We start from the raw sequence: 14,528 nt of genomic DNA, 5'->3' as shown, positions 1-14,528 counted from the left end.
AAGTTTGGTTTGCTCATCATTGCGTTATACGAACTAGAATTACACTAAACAATCAACTGCAATCTTGCGTTCTTCTTACTGATTTTCATTAATTCCTCTTGGTGGTAATTCAGGACAATAGCATATAGTAATAAAAAAAAAAACCGGAAGAACTTCGAAAAATACTTATCTGAAATAAGATATATCCAATAGTCAATTGGATCCAGAGGCGACGAGCTACAAAACAATAGTTGCACTTGATGAACGTTCTTTAATATTGATCTCTTCAACCAACTGAAGAAAAAAATGTAGCCAATTATACACAATAAGAACTGAGGTTATCGTAAATGGACGTTTCCCGTTCTTTGAAATTTGCTCTTTATTTAGCTTAAGTTATATATTTTTTTTTTATAGAGCTGATTTTTTTCCCCAGCTGCGCGCGCTCTCATAAGCTACCTCGAGGTCACAGAAAACTAACAATAAAACTGTTTCCCGCCAAAAAACGCAGATTGGGCAACACTGCAAAATCTTGACGTCAGAGGGTGCATTGTTGGTCGTAAATGTTGAACAACGACCGCCTTTCTTTAAAAGTCTTTGCTGTGTATAACAAGACACTTATTGGCTAAGGCGTATTAAAAAATAATCAAGGATATCCTTGAGCTCGTTTCACCAAATTTACCACCACTTCAACGTGAAGCAATTACCGTAAATTAAGCGCCGCTATTCGAATAAGCGCCGCACCTTTACCGAAAATAATTTAATAAGCTCTTGGCTCCCCGGCGCTAATTTTGGTATTTATGTAACCTCTCCGGTAGTTGGAATAAGCGGCGCTCTCAAATAAGCGCCGAACCTTAACAGGGAAAATTAAATCAGCGCCGCGGCGCTTAATCGATCATTTACGGTAAGTCAATTTAAAATTTTATCACCATTCAGGGCAGTCTTGTTATGAAAGTAGATCACATCAGTGCTGCCCCGGTATACCATCTAGGCTTTTAGACAGACTTAAATTGAGACAGGATCTTGTAAATGACAAATTAACTGTTCAGCAATCATCGAACGATCACCTTACCTGAATTTGCAATTGTTTGTAACGCCAAGAGGTCGGCGAGTATGGAATAACAACGTCCCACTTGCTTGTTGCTGATTCACGAGTTTTTTGGCGCCAACACTGAACATGGCCGCTCTGTTTGAAGATTCTTTTGGGAGCACTTCTACTGCTCTGCAGCTGCTAAATTTAACGAAAAACACAAGAAAAAATTAGGTATTTGTATTCTAAACCAGTCAAAAGTTCCTATTTTCCGTCTGGGACGGGAAGGAGGCGTCGAAGGAGTTTGGTTTGATGCCAACTTACCGACAAGTATAGAAACTTAAAACAACCCTTACATTCGATACGATTATAACAAATCGCGAACGAAAGGTTAGTGGCGTGAGAAACAGTCCGCGCTTGGCCTAACAGTATAATACAGTAACTACTCACGGAAAAAAACACGTGTTTGGAAACCCAGTATTTCAACAATTACACTTTAACGATTTCCGCGGCGTGGCCGATGAGTAATTTGAACTAAACTCTACTGCTTGGCTATATTAGACCGTTTACAAGGCAAAACTTAAAGGCTAGCGTAATTACATAACAACTCAAAAAATAGCATTTTACAAAGAGGAGAGAAAATGTTGACTTATCTGAACGAAGCACAAGGAGGAAGATGTTCGCCGTTTGCTTCAAAGAACAACGATGACCAACACTAAAATTATGGGTGTGCCATGACACTTAAACTCTTATACGCAATTAATATTCATTCAAATATGCCACGACAAATGTGGTTTGAACAAAAAAATGCTCCATTAATACCTTTTTCGAAATGTTCAACATTTTTGTGTATTGAATGTAAGCTCAACAATGTCGGGAGAAAGCTTGTATTCAGGCCAGCACCGAGGAATGTTTTGATTTGTTGGAATAGGCGCTCATTAATGAAAGCTTTGGAAATGACACGTGATGTTAACTTCAATTATTAAAATAGCCAGAAAAAAAAGTAACAATTCGGACATTTCAGTTGAAAAGAATTCGAACAGTAATTGTGAATAACATTTTTGAAGTCAGGTTCTTTCATCTAAGTTTGTACGAACCGTCGGAAAATTCTGTACAATTGTTGTATTTAATTCTCTCATATCCATTCTTTCATCAAGGAATGTCTCTCCTCTTACATATAAAGCCAACGTTCGAAAGCGATTCTTAGTGAAATGACGCTTTAAATGGCGCAGAAAAGCGGATAAAACGTCACACACGAGTAGAATAACATTCCATTTAACTCAACTGAAGTATTCGGATTGATGTCAACAGAGGTTTAACTGCGAACACATAGGGTGGTCTGCCTGTGACTAACGAACGAATATAAATAATCATTTATTGCCGGCCGGTAAGTAGAGATTTGGTTTGGGGCCCCAAAATATTTTTTATTTCACTCGCTGACAAAGCTATTGTGAACTAATGAACGGTCAAAACCGACATAAGTTACTAACATCCGTGATCCTGGCTGAGAAAACAACATTAGATGACCATAATCCAAGTTTTTGTTCGTTCAGTGCCTGTTGACACCCCTTTGTAGCCCGACACCTGGTGAAGTCTTGATATTCGCCAGGGATTCGAAAACCTCATCAGTTCAGACAAAAATTCAATGGAGTTTTTCTCGACAGAAGGCGGACAAACAAAAACATCTTTAAATGAAGCTAACAAAAAAGTACCCAAATCAGGACCGTCAAAGCAACATTAAAGTAAACATTTTTTCCGATACACGTATGGTGAACGTATAATACATCATAGACCTTCAATTCTCGGGTTCAGAAATTTTGACAATTTGCACCCCAGCACGGGAGGATGGAAAAAAAACTGACCAGGAAATTTTAAAATCTACAAAGGCTAAGGAGTTTTTACGTTTCACTAGGGAAGATAAAAAGTCACCGGGCCAAGGACAGTTTTCACCAGACCAGAGGGGTGGGTGAACCAACCTTAATCAACAACAGTGAAGTGATGTAATACAACCATCAGTCAATGAATATTTTCTTAAAATCTAATAAGTAGTGCTGTAGCCAGCGTAGCTTGGCGTTCCAGTCAGTCGGGGAGAGCGAGAAATCGTGCGCACGAGCAAAAGCGACGCTCGCACGCGCGATTTCTCGCTCTCCCCGACTGACTAGAAGTCGCTTTTGCTCGCGCGCGCGATTTCTCGCTCTCCCCGACTGACTAGAACGCCAAGCTATGCTGGCTAGTAGTGCTGTAAACTGAAAGTTGTCGGTCTTAAAAATTGAACAAGCAGGATGTGAAGAACGTTCTGCTTGACTCTGTTTTGAGAGGTTTTTTCGTCTTACCGTATTCTGTATTAAAAAGCCTCTTTTAAGGCGAACAGCATTTCTTTTTAATCTGAAAACAAAGCCAGAGTCTTGATTGTACTTCAGATTTCTGAATGCTTTAACTCAGTACATTTGTGCTTTTGATTTATTTGCCTTAAGAAAATATATTTTATAAAGTAGCTGTTCTTTTGAGCCTTTTGTACTTTCCCGACCATAGCTGAAATTTGTTTGTTACGACCATTAGTACAGATTTATTCATCAAACTAAAGTTTTTAATGAAAAACAATGAATCAGAGTTTTAACTGAAAAACAATGAGTCAGAGTAATTATCCGAAAGAGAGGATATCTTCTCTTGTCACCCAATGCATCGTCATCATATCACTTCGTACCTGTGGGCCAATGAAAGGCTGCATTATACATTTAATGCCGGTATCAGGGCAGGTGAATGGATGTGAAATGAAATTAACAACTATAAATCAACGCTAGCATTAAAACCCTTTTCCATACTGACATATCATTTGTCTTACTATAAAGCAGATCACAGCAACTGAAAGCTCATCTAGATGGAAAACATCAATCGGTACGGTGATCCGCAGATGGTTAAAATTTACGGCCGGTCGTTTTCTGGATTAAACCGTACAGCCACCGAGGAATAAGCGGAGCAGTAAAAGATTAGTAAAAGTTTTGAACATTGCTGGTAAGTTGGAAAGAAAAGAGTTAGCTAAGGTAAATTATAGTGCTGGAAAATAACCCAGGATTCCCTTCTGACGTTAAGCCCAATAAAGGAAATCGGGTACTAAACGAGGCAAAGAAAAATTCTTTGACCGCAGCAGGATTCAAACCCAGAACCTCCACATTAGATCACCCTTGCTCTACCGACTGGGCTACAAGGCCAGACGGGAGCAGATCGGGGGTAATTGGAAATATATATTCTGGGTAGTTTTTTTGCCTCTTTTGGTTAATTTATTTTATGCTGTAATTATTTCTATTTATTTTGGCAAAGTAAAGTGGTTGTTGTTGTTGTATAAGTAGTGACTGAGTTGGATTTCTACTGAGTGAGACGGTCAACTTTACGAACGATCTGCTTTCAAGAAACGAAGATTCATGCCATATCGTTTGCTAAATTGTCGGTACTAAAATATTTTCGTTCACTCGCTTACAGAGCAATTCTAAACTATAAACGGCGGAAAACTGAAATCGTTGACCACAGCTGAAAAATGCTATTAGTTGATCATTAATCAGGGTGTTGAAGATTTTTTGCTGAACTGGGCGAAAAGCAGTTAAGCGAATAACTTCTTGTTCATATAAAGACAATCTGAAGAAACCACACTTTCCTTCGAATCTTTTTAGATCCACTGATCTACATTTGAAGAAAACTCCTTTGAAATATTTGCAAAGTTGATTTTTTAATTTGTCCTAAATAATCTACTTCCAAACAAGTTTAATCCAAGGCCTGCTCTTACGGCTTATTAGATTAACCGTTAAAGTCGGCTGAAAAAGGAAAAAAAATTCCCACGATTTATGGAATAAAAACTTAATAATTTTTTATAAAATGATGCAAGTATCATTTTCCGCGTGGCAAAAAGAGACGCGTGCAAACTTTAGAGAGGTTAAGCATGACGTTTATTTTTCCCGCGAACGGCAAAAATACTCGAAAAATTTAACTTCTGCCGTCTGCGGTTTGGCGTTCATATGCAAAAATGAGTAGTTTTGTGTTTGTTGTGAATGTGGGATTTTTTCCCTGTTTTTATGGGCGATTAATTTTAGAATTCGATATAAAGGTAACAAAATAAAAGGCAAGCTCGCGTTTGCCATTTGCCTTATAACGTCATGCTAAATCTCTCTATTATCTTCGCATTTTCACGTTTGTGTGCTCATGTCGTGTTTCCATTTGAACCTCGCCATTGATCGTAAATTCCTCAAAACTGAAAACAGTATTCAATTTGGGTTTCCTAAGATCTTGATTTGATTCCGAACTAACCAGGGAAATCACTTGCATTGAAGCGATTTCTTCAAAAAAAAAATACTGAAAATATTTGAAAGCTTTGACTCACTGAGTTCATACAAGGAAGCAAGTCAGTCAATAGACTGTTTTTAACGCACGGAATCTTAAACACTGTCAAAATATTTAGTTATTTAGTGGCTTTTTCTGGTTTCTTGTTGACGAATCACAGACTTGTAGCCGTACTCAAATGGAATAGATCGCTGTTTTACAAGAGCGACGTGATAATTTCCGTTTAAGACTGTCATTCAGTTTTAATCGGTTTAATGGTTTAGGGTCAACTCAAAAGCGTTGCTGGGCTAATATCGATGGTCCAGCATCAAGACACAATACAAATATCAAGGTAGGAATGCGTCTTCTCTAAGATGCGTGTTAATGACCATTATCTCCTTGTTTTATTTCTTGTAGATTTATCAAAGGAAGAATAATGAAAGGCGAGGGAAATCTGAAATTGCAAATTATACCTGTGAATAGTTAATGTGAACACCAAGAAATAACTTAGAGTGTTATCTCAGCAGTCGAGGGCTTCTCCTGCCGGCAAATATGAACATCTCTAACTCGTCCACAGCTGCACCGAACCAACCTCCACCTGGAATAACTACCTTCACACGTACAACATACTCCATCCTGGCCGTCGTAGGTCTGATAGGAAACACTTTAGTCATTCTTGTCTTCGTGTGGGACAAGAAGCTTTTGAAGAAGTCATACAACATGTTAATCCTGTCCTTGGCCATATCTGATGTCCTGACCGCCATCCTGCTCATCACAAACCCAGCTTTTGTTCTTGGTGACGCGTTTCCTTATCCAACCAATCTCGTTCTGGGAGACATATTCTGCCGAGTCATATGGAGCCGTGTGTTTCTCTTCCAACTGGTGGTTTTCTCGGCGTATATCTGTATGGCCTTGGCGACGGAACGGTGGTACGCAGTGATCAAGCCTCACAAATACAGCGAGACCTTCAACCAGAAGCGAACCCTGGTTTACATCTTCCTTGTGTGGCTGTGGTCGGTGATTCTCTGTTGCACCTCTCTGTTCGAAGTTGGATATGTTTCCTCAAATCCTCCAAATCGACGATGCAAATGGCAGCTTTTCTGGGGTAAACAACCAGTCCGCGGTATTGTTGGTGTCATTCAAGTCTTATTCAAAATGGTGCTTCCAAGCTTCACCATGCTGTTCTTGTTCGTCCACATGGTTTACAAGACAAGCAAGTCCACAGTGGCTTCAGCTGAAAGCAGGGCTAAAATGCGCGGGAAAATGACGCGGATGGTCGGTGCCGCCTGCATTATGCTGATCGTTTGTTTCGCGCCAAGTCAGACAAACTACGCGTTGGCAATGGCGGGAAAAACCCGGCTGGATACCAAACTGCACCACATCCTCTCTCTTCTGGTTTTTGTCAACAGTTGTTTGAATCCATTCATTTATGGGCTGAGCAACAAGAATTACCGTGATGGCTACCTGAAAATCCTGGTTTCAATCTGCTCTAAAGGAAGAAGGGGCGGGAACAGGATAGGGGAAGAAAACGTCCAGGGAAATTTAAGTCAAGAGATGAAAACAGAGGAGACTCTGGAGGGCGAAAGTCAAGAAAGAACATAAAATGTAATGCAGGTAATGCAGGTAAAATGTAAATAGCTCAGCCAAGAAAAGAACAATACTTCTTTAAAATTTTATGTCAACTGTGAGGAGCCACCAATTGTATAGAACTGTGTCTGCGTCCAGGCAATCAGTAATATTAATGGTAGTGCTTTATTGGCCTTATTTCCGAATATTGTTAAATCTGTGAGTTCCAAATCAGCCAAACATGTCGAATGCCAGATTTCCATTAACTTTAATGCATATAGCCACTCTTGCGATGAATGCCATTTTGGTAATAGATCTGTTAAAGTATTGTTATCTTTAATGTGTAACATGTTTAACTAGATAATTATTGGGATTACTGTCAACACTAATGTATCTGTGTAGTGATTAACCACAGATAATGAAAAGTATTGTTACCTCTAAGGTGCAGAAGTGTTTAAAGTTGTAGATAGATAATTCTGAAAAACTGTCAACCCTAATGTGCAGGTGTAGTGATTCTGAACTTGTAGATAGATGATGCTGGATTACAGGCCGGCCTGTAATTATTCTAGTTTTCATCACACTTTGTAATCCTACTTATTGCAAACTCATCACTCAACAACGCGACTTCTGTAGCAACTGAGGATGGATGATGTTTCATCAGAAACACGTCTTGTAATGAAAAATGTATTTGTAAAGCATCGTGTTGTTTGTCAAAACCTTATGTTCCTTCGAAACATTGGTAATGTATAGGTGTAGATGTTAATGTTTTTTTTTTAGTAGATAGATAATGCTGGAATATTGTTAAATCTAATAAATCTAATGTATCGGTGCAGTGAGAAAATAATAATGAAAAAGTGAAAAGCCCACGGTTCTTTGGTAGAAGAATAAGGTTTATATTAATTGCGGGTTCTAAAATCATTGGTACATTGTCTCACACACACTCTTGTATTGTAAAGGTCATTGCCCTGTATTGCATTGCGCATCCTTGCTGCGCAGAATTTTACGCGTAATTTATAGCGCGTGCACATAAACAAAATGGCGGCTTTTTTCTAAACGGCTTAGTCCGCGAGAGAAGTAAATTGTCGCTTTCTCGTAAACGAGTATAGTGACCTATCAATTTTTTCTCATATTTTGGGTGTACAATCAAATTCTTTCTGTAAAATGAAAACAGAACAATTCCTATGTTTAAAATGAAAAATATCGCTAAAAACGTGTACTTTGCCAGTACTCGCAGAGGAATTATAAAGGAATTATATGGAATATACAAGGTCTTCCTGTGGGAGGCGCGGTGGCCTAATGGTTAGCGCGTCGGACTCCGGAGCGAGCGTTCCGGGTTCGAGCCCTGGCCAGGGTCACTTGTGTCGTGTTCTTGGGCAAGACATTTAACTCTCATAGTGCCTCTCTCCACCCAGGTGTATAAATGGGTACCGGCGAAATAATGCTGGGGGGTTCCCTGGGATGGACTAGCATCCCATCCAGGGGGGAGTAGAAATACTCCTAGCTGCTTAATGCTAAGGAAACCGGGATAAGCTCCGGCAGTATGTGCCGCTTTGGCTCGAAGCTGACCTTATTATATATACAAGGTCTTCCTGCTCCTAAACGAATGTGGTGCCCCCCTTTTTTATTTCAAAATTTAAAACCAGTAAGCGAAGTTTGGGTAAAAATCTATGGGAACAGGATAGGGGAAGAAAACGTCCAGGGAAACTTATGTCAATCCAAGAGACGAAAAAAAGAAGACTCTGGAGGGCGAAAGTCAAGAACATAGAATATAACTTATGCGGTAAAATGTAAATAACTCAGCCAAGAAAACTCAAAACTTCTTGAAAATTTTATGTTACTGTGAGGAGCCACCAATTGAATAGAACTATGTCTGCGTCCAGGCAAACAGTAATATTAATGGTAGTGTTATATCGGCCTTATTTACAAATAGAGTTAAATCTGTGAGTTCCAAATCAGCCCAATATGTCGAATTCTAGATTTCCATAATTATAATGTCGTTAACTTTAATGTATATAGCCACTGTAGTGATGAATGCCAGTTTGGTAATAGATCTGTTGAAGTATTGTTATCTTTAATGTGTAAATGTTTTTATGTAAGTAGATAATTATGGGAATACTGTCAACACTAATGTATCTGTGTAGTGATTAACGCCAAATCTCGGAGGAAAATTGTTTACCCTAATGTGTAGAAGTGATTAATGTTGTAGATAGATAATGCTGAAATACTGTCAACTCTAATGTACAGGTAATCGGTTGTAATGCTGGATTAGAGACCCTTTGTCAGAATTTTTGATAAAAACAAGGGTGCATAAGCGCTGAAAAATCACATCTCAAAATACATATCGCTGCCTGCGTCGCTGATAAAAAATAACAATTTATTATAAACGTACCTTTGAACTGACAGATTTTTTACTTTGAGAAAGGTGTTTTATTTATGTGGCTCAAAACGCAGTTGGAAACTTTTCATTGGCAAACAAGGTGCATAAACGTACTTTCATCGAAGAAAACAAAAACAAAGCTCCTTGAGTATAACAATTGTTTCGATAGAATCCTAGGTGCTATAGGCAGGTATAGGTAGTTTATTGTTTTGTGTAATTACTACGAGGCTTCTAATGCTTCCATGTTCGGAGTTATCAAAACTCTACGATGCCTGACAATCCTCACATAAATTCTCACCATGCTTTCATACATATACTGGTTTATTTTGAATATCTGACAGTTTTCATTCTCAAAAAACTGATATTGTTGTCACAGTGTTTGTCGCAGTTTGAATAAATTAACTGTTCCAATGTGTGCACAAATAGAGGGACAAGCTCGATCAATTGCTCTTCGTTAAATATTTATGACCTTCAACTTCATTTACAATTATTTTATTACTAGCTTTTCTGAGCCGTTATTTATGTTTTTAACCACACTGGAAGTCCTTCCCATTTAGCTGTGCTTTGTGGAGTATACGACTCTGGTATTCTTATTTTACCATGTAAGGATGCGTTTGCCCGGATAAAGCCGCCGTGTACATAATGAACGTTCCCGCCGTCATAGGACTAACAGGTGTTATAATATTCCTTCTTGTGGCTTCGTGTCTTTATTGTTGCAAGAAAAGACTAGTGGCGCCGCTTGATGCAGAAAATCAAAACGAGTCTTAAGACTCAAAGACTTGAACAAGTTAACAAAGTCGAAAGACACTCAGTCACTAAAGAAAAAACGTGTTTGCTGCCAGGCTAAAAAAAGACGGTAGAATTGTTTTTTTTTTTTTTTAAAAAAAAAGTTCAGAAATTTAAAAACAACAATTGCGCCTGAACTTCTTGTGTACTCAAGAGGAGTAGGAAGAAAACTGCGGACGACCTTGCTAATGTTATGAAATCATCGAAATGGGATCGGAATACTGTATTTCGGTTGGAAGTCGACCAATCCTGTGATAATTGGGTCAAGTTACGGACATCTTGCCACCAATCTGTCTAAGTGATTCTGTTCACACAGTCCATTTTAACACGTTTATTCTGTTTACCAAGCACAAAAAGTTGGAACCTGATCAGTGACAGTAAAGTGGAAGCTTCTACATGGTGTTGAAGAGAGGTTTTACCTGTCAACATGATTTTTTTGTAATCGTTTGTGGCTTGCAGGCCCGTATCCAGACCTTTGGCACAGACGAGGCAAGATCTTGATGGGAGGTTTTAAGAGCATTCCCTCCAGAAAAGTTGGCAAACTAGAAGCTAGGATTCTTCCTTCTGCCTCTTGCTAGTTAGGGCCTGTTTACATGATTCCGGAATGACTTTCATTCCGGAACGAGTTCATTCCATGCCCATACATTTCTCTGTATCTGTTTACATGATACCGAGACGAACGTCAGGTCATTCCGAAATGAGTTCATTCCGGTTTTCATTCCGGAATGAAAGTTTCGTTCTGGAATGACATTTCATTCTGGTACCATGTAAACACAGAACCAATTTCGTTCCGAGATGAAACCGCAACTCGTGAAACCGCATACGGACTCCACAGTTTGAATTCAGAGCGAAAAAACGTAATAGCATTTACTGTTTAGCCCAAAGAAGCAGCTCTATGGTCGATTTACTCATTCATGAGCACAAACACATGTTTGCGCGAAGCATGCGCCATCTTGTTTTGATCTCGCGCGAAAACCACGCACGTGAAAATGCCTTTGGTTGAACCGGGCGACTCTGTCATATAAATGCAGAACGAACTTCATTCCAGAACGAGTTTCGTTCCGGAATGAAAGTCATTCCGAAATCATGTAAACAGGCCCTTAGAGGCCCTGCCAAGGAAGATCCCGTGTCGCATGTCTAAATTTAAAAATGTACCTTGTCGCTGTTTTATCGCATTTACCGTCGCTGGCGATAGTTGAAATAGAGCAAACTTACTTGTCCTTGTCGGAAATTTTAACCAGGCCCCGCCCGGTTAAAAAATCTCCATCATCCCAGAGTTTCTCCCGGCGACCAACCGCTGTTCGAGAAGATTGAGGACTCAAGATACCTTGATTGTTTTGATAAATCACGTTCTTGTTTTTCAATCCCTCAAAACACGAAACAATCACAACACAACGTTACTTAAACGGAACTCAAGTGAACGAGTCCGAAGAGCCCAAATGCAAGGAGCCATGAAGCGAAGTCGACGACGAAAGACTGTTACATTTCAGATGAACAAGCCTGCTGTAAGACGATTTCGCCAAAGTTTGAGTTCACATCTGAACCGAGCAAAACGATTACGTCTTTCCAAGAATAAAACAAACGGAAAAGGCGCAGTTGAAGTGAAACAACCAGGAAACGGCAACAACAAACTGCCCAAATTTGAGGCAGCCAGGCGAGCAGCGATTTGTTCTGTGATGGAAGAGGAAGACGGACGCCATGGAATATCACTTGCAGAGTCGAGAAGACAGCTGATAATCAGGTACCTCTTGACCAATATCGAACTGATGTGATGAAGTCGCTGTCACCTGAATTATTGAACTGATATGAAGCGAACTGAACTGAAGAATTTGTTCAAACACTGCAGTAATGCTAACTTGAATATACGTGTGTTTTTCTCGCTCTTTTCTTTTCATCAATATATCGGTTTTATTACATTAAATCTTTTTCTATTATTGTTATTTTTAAGTAAATAGAACACCTCGATCGGATCGATCGAGAAGGAATAAAATCACAAAATCGCTTTTTTACCTCTTAAATATAGTATACGTTGCCAACTTAAATTTCTCAGTCCCGAGTCACTTTTTAAACCCATTTTGGGCCAGTCACTTAAGTTCCTCACTCAAAATTTTTCAACCTTACCAATGCTTTCTCTTCAAGGTTATTTTTCTCCTACATAAAACTACCACAAACAACAAAAAAAACTACTAAGATTTTTTTTCTCTGAGTTTATCATCAACAGATTACTGAAAACGGAGCTAAAAACCGGTTGTCATTACAATTTTGATTGCAGACTACAGTAAGTTATAGCATGCTCGAGTTTTTGTTTTTTTCGCTTTTCATTTTCAATCTCCTTGCCTTTTTTTTTGCAAAAGAGAGTAATGTTTACGATCGACTGGAAACGCGGAAGCCCGCCATGCCAGTTGAAAAGGACCGCCCAAAATTTGCTGCCTCGCTCCAAAGTTATTCGCCTCAAAATTGTTTCATTTCATAAATTAGAGTGAATTCAAACAGTTTTAGTTTTTTGGAGTTTACTTGTCGACTGAGAAATGAAACTTGCTGCGTCTGTTTGTTTGTTTTCTATCCTATTTTCGCGATTCAAACTACTTACGTCACAGCTTAGTTAGAACAAAACGATAATTAATTACCATGACAACTAATTGCCTGTTTTAATGACGTCACGTTTTCATTTTTGAAGTGACATCCTAGAGTAAAAGGAGTAATAATTGCTCTTTATAAAAAATTAAAAGAAACAAATTCTCTCTGTCACAAAATTATACATAAAACGATTACGTAAAGTCGAAATGACACAAGTAATTATTTCTGCAGACAGGGGAACAAGTACCGGGAGTCCAAGACCAATCCTCTGTCCGGCGGACAGTCTTCGGCATAAAGTTGCTTAGCAACTGATCGTAACGTAAATGCGTGACAAATTTCGTAGCTCTCTCGTGTGCTCGTGCTTTTCTTTGATTGGTTAATAAAAATCGGAAACTCATCGTTTTTAAACGAAGATTGCTAAAAACGGCCCTGAGGTTGTTGATATTTTAATCCCTCAAAATCATTGCAGTAACTCGTTGGAGCTACCAGAGATTTGCTTGATCAACCATTAGTTTGCTTTAAACTCCTGACTCACGCCTTAAACTGCTTAAGGACTAATCTATCTAAAGTGAAAATGCCTGCCGTATCTGGATTTAGTCGAGCAAAGGGATCACAGATTTTCAAGAGTAAAGCAAGGCAAAATGGTAATGTTAAGAAGAAACGACCAAGTGTGACTGACAAGGAGATCTGCAGCAACCAACCACCCAAATTGAAAGCAGCTAGGCGAAGGCGAGCAGCGATTTGTTTTGTGATGGAAGAGGAAGACCGACGCCATGGAACATCACTTGCAGAGTTACGAAGAGAGCTGATAGTTCGCTATCTCTTAATTAATGTTGGGCTGTTGTGACGAAGTCACCGCTTACAAAACAATAAACTGGTGCTTGATCTCGGAACTGAACTGAAGTATTGTTTAAGCTAGAATTTAAAAAAAAAATTTGTAATTGATTGTCAGTCATTTGTTCACTGTCTGCTAATGGAGCTCGGGGCGCTGCTTAGCATTCACAAACGAGTCGAGACTTGTACAATATTGTAAACGATATACTTGTGCTTTAGCAAATCTTTTCGTTGCGTCAATAAATCAGCTTTAATTATTCAAAACATTTCATCTTTGAATAATGAAGAAGAAGTATTCAACATGACACGAGCATGGGACAAAAAAAAAATTCTGAGTCCCCGACGGGAATCGAACCCATGGCCTCCCAGATATCGGTTGGGCGCTCTAACCAACTGAGCTACGAGAGACTCGTTGTGAGCTGGGCCATTTACTAGGTTGATATGTGACACGCGTCTTGCATACTGCTAGGATCAGCAATGTCGAAATCATCAAGTTTGTAGTAAATAATAAAGATGGCAAATTTTAAGCTCAGTAATAAATAATGAAGAAGAAGAATTCAACATGACACGAGCATGGGCCTAAAACATCCGTACTATACTACTTTTACTGCTCACGCATTTATGTCGCTCGTGTTTTACTACTCACGTTTTCGATCACTCACGTTTTTTCGATGCCAGTTTTTGCCGCTATCTCTCTTCATTCTTATAACCTATATTTTTAATTTGGTCACACCTATTCTCTAACGACACTGAGCTGAACAAACCCGAATTATCTGTCAAAGAGCAATGGAGCAAAGTCAACTGAAGACTGATTTATCCGAAATGAAAATACCTCCCGTATCTCGATGGGGACGTTTGTGCTCCTATTCTGGCCGAGCAAAGGGATTACGTATTTTCAAGACTGAAGCAAGGCGAAATGGAAATGTTGAGAAGAAAGATCCAAGTTTGACTGACGAGGAAAACTGCAGCAAGCAGCCACCCAAATTGAAGGCAGCCAGGCGAGCAGCGATTTGTTCTGTGATGGAAGAGGAAGACCAATGCCATGGAATATCACTTGCAGAGTTACGAAGAGAC

The 14,528-nt window shown here is 39.2% G+C and overlaps 1 protein-coding gene and 1 non-coding gene across 2 annotated transcripts; one reads left to right on the top strand and one right to left on the bottom strand.

The window, feature by feature from the left end:
- The first annotated feature begins 5,866 nt into the window (after positions 1–5,866).
- Positions 5,867–7,106, top strand: LOC144658955 (QRFP-like peptide receptor). The gene has a single exon (XM_078519470.1). It carries the CDS (start codon positions 5,867–5,869, stop codon positions 6,914–6,916), a length of 1,050 nt encoding a protein of 349 aa, XP_078375596.1. The 3' UTR covers positions 6,917–7,106.
- Positions 7,107–13,788: 6,682 nt separating this feature from the next.
- On the bottom strand, positions 13,789–13,863 carry Trnai-gau (transfer RNA isoleucine (anticodon GAU)). The gene has a single exon. It is a non-coding gene; the product is annotated as a tRNA-Ile (tRNA).
- Between the last annotated feature and the right edge of the window lie 665 nt (positions 13,864–14,528).

This window comes from Oculina patagonica, chromosome 6 (genome assembly GCF_052425735.1).
Source record: "Oculina patagonica isolate OP01 chromosome 6, crgOcupat, whole genome shotgun sequence".
In the NCBI taxonomy this organism is placed as follows: Eukaryota; Metazoa; Cnidaria; class Anthozoa; order Scleractinia; family Oculinidae; genus Oculina; species Oculina patagonica.
The sequence above is the reverse complement of the archived record's forward strand: the minus strand, read 5'-3'. Positions and strand labels throughout refer to the sequence as shown.